The sequence below is a fragment of the Brachyistius frenatus genome, unplaced genomic scaffold (assembly GCF_029030835.1).
Source record: "Brachyistius frenatus isolate BFR_SWC_R1_liver_20210118 unplaced genomic scaffold, ASM2903083v1 Contig_125, whole genome shotgun sequence".
Taxonomy (NCBI): domain Eukaryota; kingdom Metazoa; phylum Chordata; class Actinopteri; family Embiotocidae; genus Brachyistius; species Brachyistius frenatus.
This window is the reverse complement of record NW_027210724.1, coordinates 461,744-477,058: the sequence shown is the minus strand read 5'-3', so window position 1 is coordinate 477,058 and position 15,315 is coordinate 461,744. Positions and strand designations below refer to the sequence as shown.

The 15,315-nt window shown below is 39.0% G+C and overlaps 3 protein-coding genes across 3 annotated transcripts; 1 reads left to right on the top strand and 2 right to left on the bottom strand.

Moving 5' to 3' along the window:
- Positions 1 to 307: 307 nt before the first annotated feature.
- LOC138629987 (ecto-ADP-ribosyltransferase 4-like) lies at positions 308 to 2,605 on the bottom strand. Its single transcript, XM_069714045.1, has 3 exons — positions 2,591 to 2,605; positions 2,259 to 2,353; positions 308 to 1,263 (listed from the first exon to the last, which is right to left on the bottom strand). The coding sequence occupies exons 2-3, from the start codon at positions 2,334 to 2,336 to the stop codon at positions 541 to 543; spliced, it is 801 nt and encodes a 266-aa protein (XP_069570146.1). The 5' UTR covers positions 2,337 to 2,353; positions 2,591 to 2,605; the 3' UTR covers positions 308 to 540.
- A 1,776-nt stretch (positions 2,606 to 4,381) lies between these two features.
- tppp2 (tubulin polymerization-promoting protein family member 2) lies at positions 4,382 to 8,410 on the bottom strand. The gene is made up of 4 exons (XM_069714044.1): positions 8,276 to 8,410; positions 6,519 to 6,710; positions 5,757 to 5,910; positions 4,382 to 5,278 (listed from the first exon to the last, which is right to left on the bottom strand). The coding sequence occupies exons 2-4, from the start codon at positions 6,707 to 6,709 to the stop codon at positions 5,084 to 5,086; spliced, it is 540 nt and encodes a 179-aa protein (XP_069570145.1). The 5' UTR covers position 6,710; positions 8,276 to 8,410; the 3' UTR covers positions 4,382 to 5,083.
- A 1,699-nt stretch (positions 8,411 to 10,109) lies between these two features.
- ftr84 (finTRIM family, member 84) lies at positions 10,110 to 14,947 on the top strand. Its single transcript, XM_069714089.1, has 7 exons — positions 10,110 to 10,838; positions 11,119 to 11,214; positions 12,152 to 12,385; positions 12,831 to 12,987; positions 13,092 to 13,148; positions 13,239 to 13,292; positions 13,447 to 14,947. Exons 1-7 carry the CDS (start codon positions 10,266 to 10,268, stop codon positions 13,986 to 13,988), a joined length of 1,713 nt encoding a protein of 570 aa, XP_069570190.1. The 5' UTR covers positions 10,110 to 10,265; the 3' UTR covers positions 13,989 to 14,947.
- Positions 14,948 to 15,315: the final 368 nt, after the last annotated feature.

The window sequence follows — 15,315 nt, the reverse complement described above, 5'->3', positions numbered from 1 at the left end:
CACTTTGTAACACATTAACGTGTGTGTGTGTGTGTGTGTGTGTGTGTGTGTGTGTGTGTGTGTGTGTGTGTGTGTGTGTGTGTGTGTGTGTGTGTGTGTGTGTGTGTGTGTGTGTGTGTGTGTGTGTGTGTGTGTGTGTGTGTGTGTGTGTGTGTGTGTGTGTGTGTGTGTGTGTGTGCATACGTGCAAATAAATTAGGACACAATATCCATCTCAACCAAATTTTGGGGTTTTGTTATATGTAGATTATTTATTGCTACTCACTAAAAAAAATTAATATAATACATATATGTTTTGCTGCTTCAAACATTTATTGTTTACATTCAGAAAATGTATAACACAATTATTTGGTTCATATAGGAATGCTGGCAATTGCAAAAACACATCAAAGATCCTTTTAGGATTGGTTGACCATGTTGTTGTTCAACATGTTGGTACCGAAGCCTGCAAAAGCTGCACTATGCATAGGGAATTTGCTGAACAATGCTAAATTCACAATTTAGTTGTCACTTTGGTCCACCAGTTCCACTAATATACTATTTAATTTGCAAGTTGGCAGTTTAGAAGGCTGATGTATCCGACACTGTGCAGGACATAAACGACCTCACAGTCATTCTGAGTAACTTCATCCTTTTTCGTTATCTGGAATGTTTCGTAGGGGGGGATGAGAACCTCTTGCTCTCTATCTTTAAGGTGTGGGTATTTTTTCAAGAAAGCTCCATAACAGGTTGTAATTTTAAAGCAGGTCTTTGTACCAAAGTGATTCAGATTTGAAAGTTTGGAGGTGGATGTGAAGGAACCGAATCGAATTAATTGGTCAACTTCCCCCTTAAACACATTATTGGTTCTTCGGTAAGTATTGTGACAGCCTGCTTTATTTTGGAGGATCTGTATGGCAGATGTCAGCCAGAAATGTAATGAATGGTATTGAAAGGTGGTGCCATAGACATTTTTCTTGGTTCTGACTGCAATATTGAACAGATTATACAAGTTTTTATAACCAGATGTATAAACACAGATTGCCTGCAGATGATTCATGGTCAAAGCTGCATCTTCTCTAGTTTCATATTTCCCGGATGCACATTTTTTTGCCTTTTGCCAAACATCTCGAAATACTCCCTCCAATTCTTTTGTAAAATATTTGTTCTTCACCATTATTGCCATCTTTGCATTGCAGTTGGAGTACATGTCATCCACAGCACCCATTTCCATGCTCAGTGGGATAGCCTGGTTGACATCTTGTAAAGTGACATTAGAACTGATCTGGAGGGAGAAGAAGGACAAACTGAGATGAAATTTTATGAACTACATGCAGTTTTAACCATTGTGCACTTCATCATTTATTTGAGTAAAAATAACAACTCAAAAAATACTAAGATAAATTAAATAAAATTCCAATATTCAAGTTTGACTTGAGTAGTATGTAAAATGTTCTTACAGTATCATAAATAGAAGTATCTATTAAGCAGAATGGCCCCTGTTACATTTGCTTGAACATTAGTATCAAAGTATTATAATGTTATCAGTTAATTGTAGTTTGTCACAATTGTTTTATGTGTAACGTGTTGATCAAAAAAGTAAACTCTCAGATAAATGTATTTGGGTATTTATTGAATAAATGTACTTTTTTTGAACTTATATGTACTGTTCAATTTGCCTCACATAACTGGTGAGATAACTTAGGCCTGGAACACACTGGCTGCCTGACATGTGCATTACCGCTCACGCACTTCTAGCTGCGGCTTGGTTGTGTGTGTGTATCCACGCCGGCTACCTCTCACCCAGCCTATCAACTGCAGTGCTGAAGCTGCAGCTCCTACCATTGAATCAATACGTTTCTCTTTGAAAAATGGCCATCAGTATAGTGTTTTTGAGGTGCGACAAGTGATGACTTGTAACCAAAAAGCAGGCCCGTGTTTTTTGTTTTCCCTCATACAGTGCGAACCACAGGCACAACGGCATTCACACAGAGACAGGGGAGTGATACTGAGAGAGAAGGGAGAGGGCTGCAGGGAAAACATCGCTCCCCACCTGGTATTATATCATGATATAATTAGGGCCTAGACCGGGTTTTCGCACACACGATACGTCAGACGCAGCTGAGACGCTCGTGTCAGCAGGCAGTGTGACTGCTCCAATTCTGTTAATATGGATGCTGAAATTAAATGATGCCACGCAGTAACGGGTAACGTACACGCCACACAGGAGGTGTGTGCCAGGCCTTATCGTGCCTCATCAGGGTTGAATGGTCCACTCACCTTCTTGGAGCCTGCAGGGAGCATCCAGGAAAGGAGCAGCCAAAGTGGAGCAAAACGCAGTGTGTTACTCTTCATCATTACAGCTAGGCAAACAGCTTCAGAATACACACACACACACACACACACACACACACACACACACACACACACACACACACACACACACACACACACACACATGAACAAAAGATATTTTACATTAGTAATTATCTGTACAACAGATTTAAGAAAAAAAACAATAATAAATAATCATATCATATGTTATAATAAATAAAACGTTTTAGTTAGAAATGTTAAATTCCAAATCAAATCAGAATTTTTCATATACTTACAAGGTGTTTTGAAATATCAACTATCCAGTCTATCGGAGGACAAAGTGTTGAGCAACTCTAAGATCAAAAGTTTTGACCAGACATGAAGTTGTCAGCAAGTTTTCAGAACTTGTATTTATACACTGTCACGTCCCAGACAGGACCCCAAATCTGCACGCACGCACGCACGCACGCACGCACGCACGCACGCACGCACGCACGCACGCACGCACACACACACACACACACACACACACACACACACACACACACACACACACACACACACACACATACATGTTAATCTGCATGTTACAAAGAGATTTTCTCAAAAGCTTGTGAGTGTGCGTTACATTGTGGGTTTTGACTTTAGTATGCTGCATCCTGTCAAGGGAAATAAGGTTTGACTTCGCACTAGAAGAATGACACATTTGGTTTGTCAAGGTGTGACTGCTCAGAAAGATGACTCACTAACCAACAAATAATGAACTGAAGGTCCTTCTATCAATACAGTTTGCAACTGCAGGCTGTTTATATGCCAGATCAATCAAACCAATCTAGTCAGAACCAAACAGCTTGTAAACCATGGTAGTATGAATGCCAATTAGCAGTCTGTTAAATCCTAAACAAAGGAGGCAGACAGAACCAGTCGCTAACTAGCTAATTAACATTGTGGATTAATTGAGCTGCTGAGGAATAAGACACATAGCAAAGAGAGTGCAAAAAAAAGGAAAGAATATTGCACTTCAATTCATCTTCCAACAGAAATTCAGGGCAAGTTTGACAAGTTTATCACATTTCAATTTGGAGCTATTTTTGAGTGTCCTGGAAAGCAGTTAATGTGGCTGTACATGTCTGTAAATAATGACATGATGTCCCATCTTTATATCAGTTCAGCCTAAATTTAACAGATGACAAAATAACAATGATTACTCTGCAAAATTTCAAATATAATCATTTTTATTTGTATTCCTTGATTATGTGTTATGTTCCCTGGAATAATGAGTGGAACATGACAGTTCAAAGATTATAGGTTCTGTTATGAAATTATGAAATTTTTTATGAAATTATGAAATTCAATACCAAAAAAACCCAGGCGATAATTATCGATTCAGGCCTCAAGTGTCACATATAGAAGAGAAGAGCTATCTTTAAACATATGAACCCCATGATAAGCACTGTAAAACGGTTTCTCTGAATCCTCCATAAATGGCAAGAGTATCACATTACAAGGAAGGTCCAGGTTGGATGGATGAGTGTATGCTGAGTGTTTATTGTCCTACAAGGATTCTTTATGTTGTGAAACTGTATCCAAGCTATTTCTGAAAATCCTCCAGGCTCATGTGAGGGTTATTTTATGTCAGATGAGCCTTTATTATTCACTGAGGAAATATACTTGAGAAATTTTTATTTTTCAGTTCTGTTACAGCTTTTCTTGTGTTTAACAGCCTGAAATATCATCTCATACAGTAAAATATGTGACAGGGTCCAAACTGCTGACAGTTGAAACAGTATCTTCTTAAAGTATTCAGTGTTATTGGTAGCAAGGCTTCACAACAGTATAATGTGAATTATGACGCACTGATTAAACCATATATTTAGTGAGATACCATGAAGTGCTGTTAAAGCTAAAGCTATTGTATAATTGTTTCTTTGACAAGATAGTATTGACATATATAATACATATTAAACATAAATGTATATACATAAATATTTCCCTAAATACCATGTGTTCATATTTGCCTCTGTTATGATGTTTTATTGGAGCATTTCACAACCCAAACAATCATATAAAACATACAAATATTGCCCTTTTGATACATTATTGATGTTTATTTAGATTTTTACATTCACTTTTCTTTAAATGCATTTTCATTCAGTGAGAAAATGAACATTCTTTATTCGTTGAACCGATGACGAAAACCAAACATGAAATGAGACATAATATAAGCATTAAGAATCACAGCATGATGACAAAGAACGAAATAAGAAGAGACTTTGTGAGATTATTCTTTACATTTAAGCTTCATTAGTGGAGTTCAACACTGTTCTTCACTGTTTGTTACATTTTATACCATAATTTACTGAAAAGAAATCATTAACTAAAACAATATAAATTATATAAATTCCATGACAAGAATAATAATGGGCAGTGATTGGTCATGTAGTAAAATGCATTTAAATGTAAAGTGACAAGAGGGTGAATTAGTAGTTACTGGGTCATTTCTTGAAACCAGCTACATCATCTGTTGCATCAAGGTCGCTGAGCATTGTAGCATATTTATATTACAGCATTTACACTCGCGGCTATATCTACGGTAAGGCACAATGTTAGTGCATATAGTGCAAAGCAGTTAGCAAGTAGTTTTGTCTTTTGGTCTGTGTAAAACAACAGTAAATATACAGAACACTATTAATTGTACATGCTATTCGCCATTATATTGTCTTCAAAAATGAAGTAGCCATAACATTTTTTTAATACCCCAAATTCAAATTATTGGTGAAACAAAGTTTTCATGATTTTTCATTTACTTTTTCATCATAAGTGCCGCTGCCCTTGTAAGATGACACGTAACCACTGGTGTCTGGCATGTCCTCACGGCCGGCCTTTCCTTTTCCTTTGCCGGACTCGTCAAACCGTCCCTTGTGTGAACCAGTGTACTTGGTGGTATCGGTAAGTCGGTCCACTGCTGCTGCCTTTGCCGCTTTCTAACAGCAATGAAAGGTCAAATGTATGCATAATAAAACTTGAATATAGCAAACAGGCTGTACTTTCACTCCTCATACACACACATACATAAAAATCCACATGTTTTATGTCTGCTGCCTCTTACTTTATCCCTCTAAAAGGACTGATGGCTGTAGAGGAATATCTGTTTCTCTGTTTCTATTCTCAAGAATAACATTTTGTTATTGAATCTCAGTCAAACAGAGATTTAAATTCCTCCAGGTTCTTACCCCAACCCTAATACACCACAAACATATTGAATCTTATAAAATTAGGTATTTTCTTATCTATTGTAAATTGTTAAATGTATGGTTTAGTCTACAACTATAAAATGTACAATTCTAGGTCAATCAAAACACTACGACAGTTAACTTTGGATTGATACGTAAGTGCAGTTTTTAGATGTTGCCGGCCTGAGGGCGGTAAAGACTGAAGATGTGGTTCTAAATAAGTACTCACAGTGACTCCGACGTTGGTAGGCTCCTTCCCAACGACGAGACCATAGAGCTGCTGAAGTGCCTCCTCTTTGCTCTTGCCTTTAAAACGTTTGGGAGCCAACTCAGTCAGGGCCTGGTGGAACTGCTCAAATGTGATGACACGAGCTGACTTCGCCCTGAAGAAACACAGTATGGTCAACTGTTTTTTGAGGAAAGTAACATTAAAGTTCAGATCATATTTGCATATGAATATATTGCCAATGGGCAGGCAAAAAGAGGAAGCTACTTACTATACAATGGACTTATTATGCCCTATATTCATATTAAAAAAGCAAGCGCCACAAACTAGAGTTGGTGGTACATATTTTTAAATGTCAGCTGAGGCTAGAGACATTAGATTTTTGGTTTGTCCTTTTGCCCATCCCAGGGTTGTGAGCACAATATCTCAAGAACAACTTGTAGGATTTTTTTCAAATTTGGCCCAAACACTTTCTTGGTCCCCAGGATGAAATGATTGTATTTTGGGGCTCAAAGATGAACGTGATATCTCAGGGATGCCTCATTGGAATTTCTTCAAATTTGGCGCAAACGTTCAGTTGGATTATAAAATTAATTGCTTGGATTTTGATGGTCAACGCTCACTGTGACGTCACGTCACGTTTTGAATGCAACATTTCGAGAGAAATGGCTTGACTCTGGACAAACATGGATTTTAAAGTACATTTTGAATGGAGGCATTATGAAGGTTTCAAATGTGGAAGGAGGAGCCCGGATGAACTCTTACTTGACTTTGCTGAAAACTATGTCGACATCTGTGGTTGTGACGTTCTTGCCATCGATGACATGGCAGTCTTTGCAGAGCTTAGCAAAGTTTTTGCCATTCATCTCCTTCCCCGTGGCCTTGGTGTCCCCATGGACTGCAAACTTCTGGAAGGAGTTCTCCACTTCTGCTACAGACACTGAGCCCTCGGCCATGCTAACAAATTCACACCCAGTTTAGTTGGTTAGTTCAAAATATAATGTTGTAAAGAAGTGTTAAAAATAGGTTATGTTCCTGTTGGAAATGATAATCAACCAGCGTGAAGCTGCTACAAATATACTGTAAGTGTCATGGATAAATATGGTCTACGTCTAAACCTTAAAATAGCCCTCAAATAGTGCTGGCAAAATGTCTTAGAGGGTGAATTTTGATTTACTTTACATTCTTGTGAGGACATCTGTTTTAATTTAAAGAATGTACTCTCAAATTCATAATGATTCTATTAGCTGATTGACCGCTGGTCTGCCAAGAGCAGGCTGCAATGTTGGGCAATCTAATTTTCTTTATCCCTTTCACTCTCACACACACACACACACACACACACACACACACACACACACACACACACACACACACACACACACACACACACAGAAATGAACACTTTTTCATCCATCATGATGTTAGTGTTGCTGAAGCTGCTCTCAAGCCAATTTAATTCAATCAACTCAATTTCCAAATGGCTGTTCTGCTCTTCAGTCTACAGAGAGTTATAAAACATGTTTCTTCTCTTCCTCTTCTTCTCCTCTACTCAGTGTCTCTCTCTCTCTCTCTCTCTCTCTCTCTCTCTCTCTCTCTCTCTCACACACACACACACACACACACACACACACACACACACACACACACACACACACACACACACACACACACACACACACACATGCATGAGGGCATTAATTGGCATAATGCATTCCCTAGCCCCCCACCCTAAGCCAAACCTTTATTCTTACTGTAACCTAAACCTAAATCTAACCTCAACCCTAAAACCAAGTTTTAAACATTAAACAGCCCCTTGGAGGGATGTGAGGACCGGCCAAAATGTCCATAAGATATCAAAATGTCCTCACATCAGTGGTGTAAAACTCAAACTGGCCGTCATAAAGATGGTTGTACAAATACACACAAACATAAACATAGACTTATCCATCACTTACACCAAGGCTGCATAATAAACAGTGACTTAAAACCAGACTTATAACTGCGTCAAAACAGAAACAATTTGCTGTAAGGACAACAGTTATTCCAAAACAATTGTACTTCATTGATGATAGAAGTCAGTTTACTAATGCACTTTTTATGCGCTCTGAAGTTGCAGGTTGCATAATTACGAGAAAAAAATCTCTCATAATTACAAGATCCGGATACATTTTGTTTTCGCGCATGAATGCAATGCGCTTCTGTATAACGGTGGTATAATAAACACCATAAAAACAAATAGCTTATAAAAGCTTGTACTTAATCAACAATGTAAAATAAATGTTGCATGGCTACATTTTATTTTGAGAAAATGCATCTCTTTCTAAATCTATTGTTGTTTGTAAGAACAAACACCATATAAATAATACAGATCAGTAAGCAGAGCATGAACTAAGATGCGTGGCATCTGTTAAATATCTAGCTCCGAGGTTTTTTTCTGCTGTTAAGACTATTTCCACCCATCATTACTGCATTACTGGAGGCATCAGTGATGCTACAATTCCTCAAAACGTAAGCTGTACCTGATGTCGTAAAAAGGAGGATCCTGCGTTGATATTAAGGAAACCCCTGCAGCCGCTTGATCTCTTCTTCCTCTATCTTCTTCTTTGTCTTCTCCTCCTTCCTGCCACTCCCAGGCTTTCTCACGATGATGACAGAGAAGGAGAGATACAGAGAGGGAAGAGGAGAGAGGGGAGGGGAAGGAAGGAGGGAGCGAGTACCGACCAGTACAGTCTATGACATCATCTGCACTCAGCCTCACTAGTGTCTATTCAGTCTCATTAGCTCCCTGTCTCTCTGTGCAGACTATGGAAGGATTTATCTTGTTCTGTTCTGTCAGAAGAATTTTTTGTTCTGTATCTTCTTGTTTTCGGGGTAAATGCTACATGAAGAAAGATTAGCATGTACTCGTTTCTCCCCATTTGTTGTTCTCACCCTTTTCCCCTCTGTGAAACATTAAACCCAATTCCAGCTTTCTGCCATGTCCTTCATCCATCTCTCATTCAGCCTCTTGCTTTGTCTGTGTTACTGTCATTGTCACAAGAGCTCTCTTGTTTGGGCAAAAATGAGAGTGGCCCTTCATAGAACAAAGAGCACTGACAACATAAAGCTGACACACTACAGGGTGAATCAGCCTGTCTCACAGCTTCACATCAATCAATGTGATTATCGATCCCAAATTCACTCTGCTGCATGACAATGAGCCTGAACATCGAAAAAACTATCTTTAGCAACAAGACGAACAAGGAGTTGTGCAATAGATGGTATGGCCCCGACCGATCGATGATTTCAATGTCATGAAGTCCCTCAGGTATTACATGAAGAGACAGCATGAATTCTGGATATAACTTAAGCGGTTGAGCATTACATGGAAATTGGGTAGTCTTGTGCTTTCTTACTGCCGGGTTCACAAAATGATTCATGAAGTTTTTATAGTAAAAGTATCAGAACATTTTTAAGGGCTAACATGTACAAATTCTTTCTTTTAAATGTATTGTTTGTAAATAACAGGTTGTGCTTTCAAGCGAAGCTAATTTTTTTTTTTTTTTCTTGCAGTGTTTTTTAAGTGCCAAAAAAGTGCTCTCATGTGGGAACCCACATGTTCTATATTTTGTGCACAGGACAAACAGACCAAGTTGTTTTGACATCAGGCACCATCATGAAACTTGTTGGTCAGTCAAACAAAAAGATGAAGGGTGTGAAGGACTTTGACTTTCACCTTCTAAATACTATCGAGCGCAGTCAGTGCTCGACACAGTAAATATTGGTTTAAGGGAAATAATAATAATGTAAAAACATCAGGAGGCAGTGGAACTGTTCTCTAATCACAAAACTGCCTCTAAGTCATGTGCTTTTTAAATTGCCAAACAGCTTTGTGTTGACATTATGTCATGGGGAAATTTGGTTTGTAAAAATGTTAAATACAGAGAGCAGAATCATTCAACTCACTGTGAAATACCAACACCATTTTTTTGTTTACAATGTTGATTATTATTTCCTCACATACGAAATTAGATTCTTTGATATTTTTGAATTTCCAAACCTTAAATTAATTATGTAATAGTTGAAAAAAAAAAAAGATGTTAGCTTTTTCAAGGTCCATTCATGCTTTGGCTGGCCAACAGTAGTTTTTGTTTTGCTGACAACTTGACCTTACTGTTTGAGTTTAACTGAAATTCCTGCCTGTCAAGTAAATTCCATCACAGTTGCACACCTCAGTACTTTCACTCAGATGCTGGAAAAGGGGTTGTGTGGGAAAACATTACCTGTCTGTTTATAGTATAAATAAAGCCTTCCCTTTAAATGTCAGCAGAAAACAGAATTGTCTGGTTAGAAAAGGAGTGGTAGGATCACAAGAGACTATATGGACTCTTTCTGGATCTCATCCTACTTGCAGGACAAGACTGACCATCGTTCGGTGGACTTATTAATATGAACAATTTGGGAATTCACATGCGACAAACTGACAGTAAACTATTCTGATCATTTTCCCAATTTAATTCTTAAAACATCATGGCTGAGTCTGGTTTCCCTTTACCACCAGATGCTTACTGTCCACTCTGTGCGGACACCCTGAGAGACCCAGTCACCATTCCCTGTGGTGACACGTACTGCCTGGAGTGCATCAAGATCTACTGGGATCAACTTGACCACACGGGTGTATACAGCTGCCCGCAGTGCCGTGCAACCTTCACTCCACGGCCTGTCCTGAGACGAAACCTGCCCGATGTGCACGATGAGCCACGCCAACATCTTCCGGAACTCACTCCTTTCCCCTACATGCACCGGGAATCCTTCTGCGATTTCTGTGTTGGCCGTCGCAACAGGGCTGTCAAGTCATGCCTCATGTGCCTGGCTTACTACTGTGAAACGCACGTCAAGCCTCATTATGAGTCGTCTACCTTCAAGAGGCATAAGTTAGTGGATGAAACGGGCCACCTGGACAGGAAGATCTGCCCCCAGCATGAGAAAGGCCTGGAGCTGTTCTGTCGCTCCGATCAGATGTGCATCTGCGTGCTGTGTACTGTCAGAGAGCATCGAACCCACAACATTACTTCAGCAGAAGAAGAGCGCATCGAAAAACAAGTGAGGTTTAATAGTTCTAGTCAATCTGTCTGGGTCTGAGTGACATATTTGCCTTATTTATTTTCCTCTTTTTTGTTGTATAGGACGAATGAAGGCAATTTAAACTTACATGAACCTTTCAAAACGGTTTCATCTGTGAATTTAATATCAGTTTTTTATGAGTTTCAAATATTGTTTTTTGTTTCTCATACAGAAGATGAATGAAAACTGACTGTGGAAAAACTTTGATTTACAAAATCCTTCATTTTTGTTTTCATGTTTGTTTTTTTTATTCTATCAGAAAGTCCTAGTGGTCACACAGTCTGAAGTCCAGCACATCATTCAAGAGAGGATGAAGGAGCTGCAGGACCTCAAGCATAATGTGGATGTTCTAAAAGTAAGATCAGACATAGCCTAAGCAAACGCATTGCAGAATCTATTGGCAATGGGAGAAGATTTTGGAACTCCAAATGTAGTATATAGTATTGATCAATCATGTTTGAGTGGGCTTTGGTTGCATGATGCAGGTAAACAGTCAGTGTGAAGAGCAAAAGAGGTGGAATGCATTGGCTGATAGGCAATCTCTGAAACCATTGACAATCATATAATGACAATTCAGCTTTTTATTAGATTTTAGTGGTTTTACACTTAGTGTAAACTGGCAACATGTGAAAACAATCTTGTCGTGGACGTTGTTTTTCAAATCCAACTTCGTCCTCAAATCACAAGTTGCTAATCGGACTGTATGACTGGCACACGGAAGAGGAGGCCCTGGGCTTGGGTATGAAAAATATTGGCTGATTAAGTAACCCTCGCTCTGTGGGATACAATCTGAGATGTGAGCTATTTTACAAAAATGGTCACTTTAATTAGCCTGTCTCCACCAGAATATTGCTCACCACTTCAGTTTTCCACTGTGATTAAAGTCTGGACACACTGCTCATAGTAACGTCCACTCAAGTTCTCTGGAGAGCGGATCAATCAGCAACCAGTGTCGGTGGTTACTGTAAGTGAGATGATATTGAAGTTGATTTTTTTTTTCGAGAGAGAGAGACAGTTGCAACGGTGGCAGTGTTTCGGCTGGTTTCAGCACATACTGATTTGTTAAAGCTGTTTCAATAGTTTCAAAATTAACCAGAGGTCTACACCCAGTACGCTGTAATTAAGCGTACCCAGACCCATATTTTGGTAATATTTGGGTAACACCAGGTTTCACTTTAATGCCTCTATGAGTAGAATTTCGAAATATTCTAAAATGGTTCAATCCAGTGGTGATATCAAGTATAGCTTTCATCATATAGAAAAACTTCTGACAAACTGACTTTATTTTTCAGAGTGGCGCCCAACGAGCACAGGCAGAAAGCGATAAGACCTTTCATGAAATGCTGCAGGCGGTGGAGCGCTGGAAGGCTGAAATCAATCAGATGATAATGGCCAATGTGCAGTCAGCGATGTCGCAGGCCGACGGCTACGTAGAGCGTCTGGAGCACGAGATACTGGAGCTACAGCGCCGAGACGCAGAACTACGGCAGATCCTCGAAACAGAGGACAACATTCACTTCCTGCAGGTGCTGGAAGATCTTACGGAGCTGTAATAATTAGCATTTGTGTCTGTTCTTTATCCAATATAACACAAGTAAAATACTAATGACTTGCCTTTACTTTTGATGTTATTATTTTTTATTTAGGCGAAAAAATAATAATATTGTATTGAATGTTAAAAAAAGCTTTTTATGTTAAGCTTTCCCTAGTTCTAGATCAATGTTTGTCAGTAGTTTTTCCTTCTATTATAACAACTGGCAGGCTGAGTATGAATTGTGGTTAAAAAATAGATAGCCACTGTACATACGCACTACTTGTGGGAATATTTTTTAATACTGACATCATTATGTGCTTTGTCAATATTACATATTAGTTGTAGAGCTGAATTAGTCAGGTCGGTACTACTTCTTTTCCACTTTGAGTTTCTCTTGTGTATCTGGATGACAGCACCATTATTCCTTGTTCAAACAGAATTTTCCGACCCTGTGTGTTCCTCCTGAGGCCATGGTGCCAAAAGTGCTCATCAACCCTCAGTTCTCCTTCGGAGAGATGAGCAAAACTGCCATGGAGATGAAAGAGCATGTGGATGACATATGTAAAAAGGAATTGGGCAAAATATCCAAGACAGGTTTGTTCCAGCAGATCATATTCACAATAAATCTGTATTTTGCGAAAACCATAAAGTGAGCCACTAAAAGGCTTATAATGACTTATAATGTAATATATTCACAGTGAATGAAACTCCTGTGTACATACTTTTGCCAAGAAATGGAGACAAACGGCTCAAAGGTAAGTGTCTGTAAACTGAATATTTTAAAGAATTACACTATATACTGTAAATTTAACCACAACAATATCCATGTTTTCATATCCAAACAGTTCCTTCCAGGGTTGATTTTCAGGAGCCAAAAACCAGAACAGACTTCTTGAGATGTGAGTAAACTGTTTAAGGTTCCTTAGATAACAAGCTGTTGCAAGTGAAAATGGGAAATACAAAAATGAATGACCTTTTCTTTTTTGATCAATTAGATGCTCCACATATCAATGTAAATACTTAAGAAAGGCATGTTGTGGCTGTTTTACTCAGATTCCTGCAAGTTGTCCTTCGATCCGAACACGGTCTATAAAGAGCTGGTCCTGACAGATGGGAATCAGAGGATCACCCGGAAGAAAACAATCCAGTTCTATCCGGATCATCCAGACCGCTTTGATGGCTTCTCCCAAGTGCTGTGCAAGGAGCCTCTGACTGGTTTCAGGTTTTACTGGGAGGCTGAGTGGCACGGGGAGTTTTCAGTAGGGGTGGCCTACAAGAGCATCAGCCGCAAGGGCAAGAATTCACACAGCCTACTGGGCTACAATGAGAAGTCTTGGAGCCTTCTCTGCTCCGACTCGGGCTACTCTGTTTGGCACAACAAAGTAGACAGAGACCTTCCTAATGCTCCCAGGGCTACACGAATTGGAGTGTACCTGGACTATTCAGGAAACACCGTTGCCTTTTACTCAGTATCACAGAACATGGAGCTTATCCACAGATTCAAAGCTCAGTTCAGTGAGCCTTTGTTTGCAGGATTTGGTGTGGGCTCCTCTGTAACACTCTGCCAACTAAAGCAGAATCCAAGTCCTTATTAATTAAAAACCATGCAGGGAAATTATCCATCGTAAGGGGTGTAGAACTCACTCGTATATCTTTCATGTTTTTGTTTAGTACAGTACACGATGTAAAGGTCGTTTCAGCAGAATTTGCTTTTCTCCTCTTCAATGTGCAGCACATTTGACATATTACTCTACTTGGGAATATATATGACTCTTTAGCTTCTAAATGCTCCACTATGTTTCCCAGTTTGTCCTTCACGCTGTCTGTGTGCTGTTTGATAGTGAGCTAGGGATGTACAGTAGGACTGTTGACCTGTTTCACTGAAAGCAGCTCTTTGATGCAGCCAAAAATGTTGCTATGAGAGGGGTTAAAGGTCAGAGGTGGTTGGTTAGAGAAGCAGTATGGAAAAGTAAAGTAGTGGGCAGCCAAACAATGAGCTTAAATTGAACGGAGCTACAGTTCCCCGGGATAATTTTCATCTCATTTCACATCATCACACTGTTATTGTATTGTAATTTGTAGCAAGGTTACTATAAAAATAGCGATTTAAGCCACTTGAAAGATCAACATCTCTCTTATAGTCTCAAATATATTCACACATTAATTATTATGTGTACATTAATTTTTTTTAAATGTTGAGTCAAATATACAGAACCAATCATTAAATGTATTTGTGTGTGTTTAAAATCCCTTTTTAAGGAGTGGCTTAACAACAGGATGAAAAGCAGTTTTTTGCTGCTCTCACTGGTTTAAACGTTTCAACCCTGTTTCACCTCTGACCTCACCCAACTACAGCCAGGCGTCCAGATGAGTGTGGTCAGAACTGTCCTGTAACCACCCTACAATGACATCATTGGGACCTGGACGACACCTGTACACTGCTGCAGCAAAGGGAGAATTTAAACCACAAGATTTTTAGAGGTGTTAAGTTATTTATCATCTCCAACTGTGCTTTAACAAATAAAGAACTTAATAAACATTACATTTATTTTCTGATCGAACCTTCTACATTTTATACCTTGAAGACATATTTTAGACATTTCAGAAATACACAAATATCTGCCCGTATAGACAATTCTTTTCCAGACAGTTACCTCACCCTACAAAGACAGAAAATAGGGAAAGCAAAATCTGTTATATCAAAGGACCAGATATTTACTGAGGAAATCATTTAAACAGGCAGTTTGGTAAAGTTCGGGCAGCTGTAACAACCCCCATTAGGGGCTGACACGTCTAATCAAAACTATATCAGAAGAGTCATAATTCTGTGCTGACTGAAATGTCTCTGATTTTCTTTCACCAAGGAATTCATCTTCCTTATCCAAAACACTGTCCATTTTCATATTTTGAAAATCTAAAATA

Excerpts from the sequence above, each read along its gene's own strand:
- LOC138629987 (XM_069714045.1), bottom strand. The coding sequence starts at position 2,336 with ATGATGAAGAGTAACACACTGCGTTTTGCTCCACTTTGGCTGCTCCTT. Across the intron at positions 1,264-2,258 it reads TCCCTGCAGGCTCCAAGAAG|ATCAGTTCTAATGTCACTTT; the intron begins GTGAGTGGACCA and ends TTCTCCCTCCAG.
- tppp2 (XM_069714044.1), bottom strand. The coding sequence starts at position 6,709 with ATGGCCGAGGGCTCAGTGTCTGTAGCAGAAGTGGAGAACTCCTTCCAG. Across the intron at positions 5,911-6,518 it reads ATAGTTTTCAGCAAAGTCAA|GGCGAAGTCAGCTCGTGTCA; the intron begins GTAAGAGTTCAT and ends GTGTTTCTTCAG. Across the intron at positions 5,279-5,756 it reads CTACCAACGTCGGAGTCACT|AAAGCGGCAAAGGCAGCAGC; the intron begins GTGAGTACTTAT and ends CATTGCTGTTAG.
- ftr84 (XM_069714089.1), top strand. The coding sequence starts at position 10,266 with ATGGCTGAGTCTGGTTTCCCTTTACCACCAGATGCTTACTGTCCACTC. Across the intron at positions 10,839-11,118 it reads AAGAGCGCATCGAAAAACAA|AAAGTCCTAGTGGTCACACA; the intron begins GTGAGGTTTAAT and ends TTATTCTATCAG. Across the intron at positions 12,386-12,830 it reads ACAACATTCACTTCCTGCAG|AATTTTCCGACCCTGTGTGT; the intron begins GTGCTGGAAGAT and ends TTGTTCAAACAG.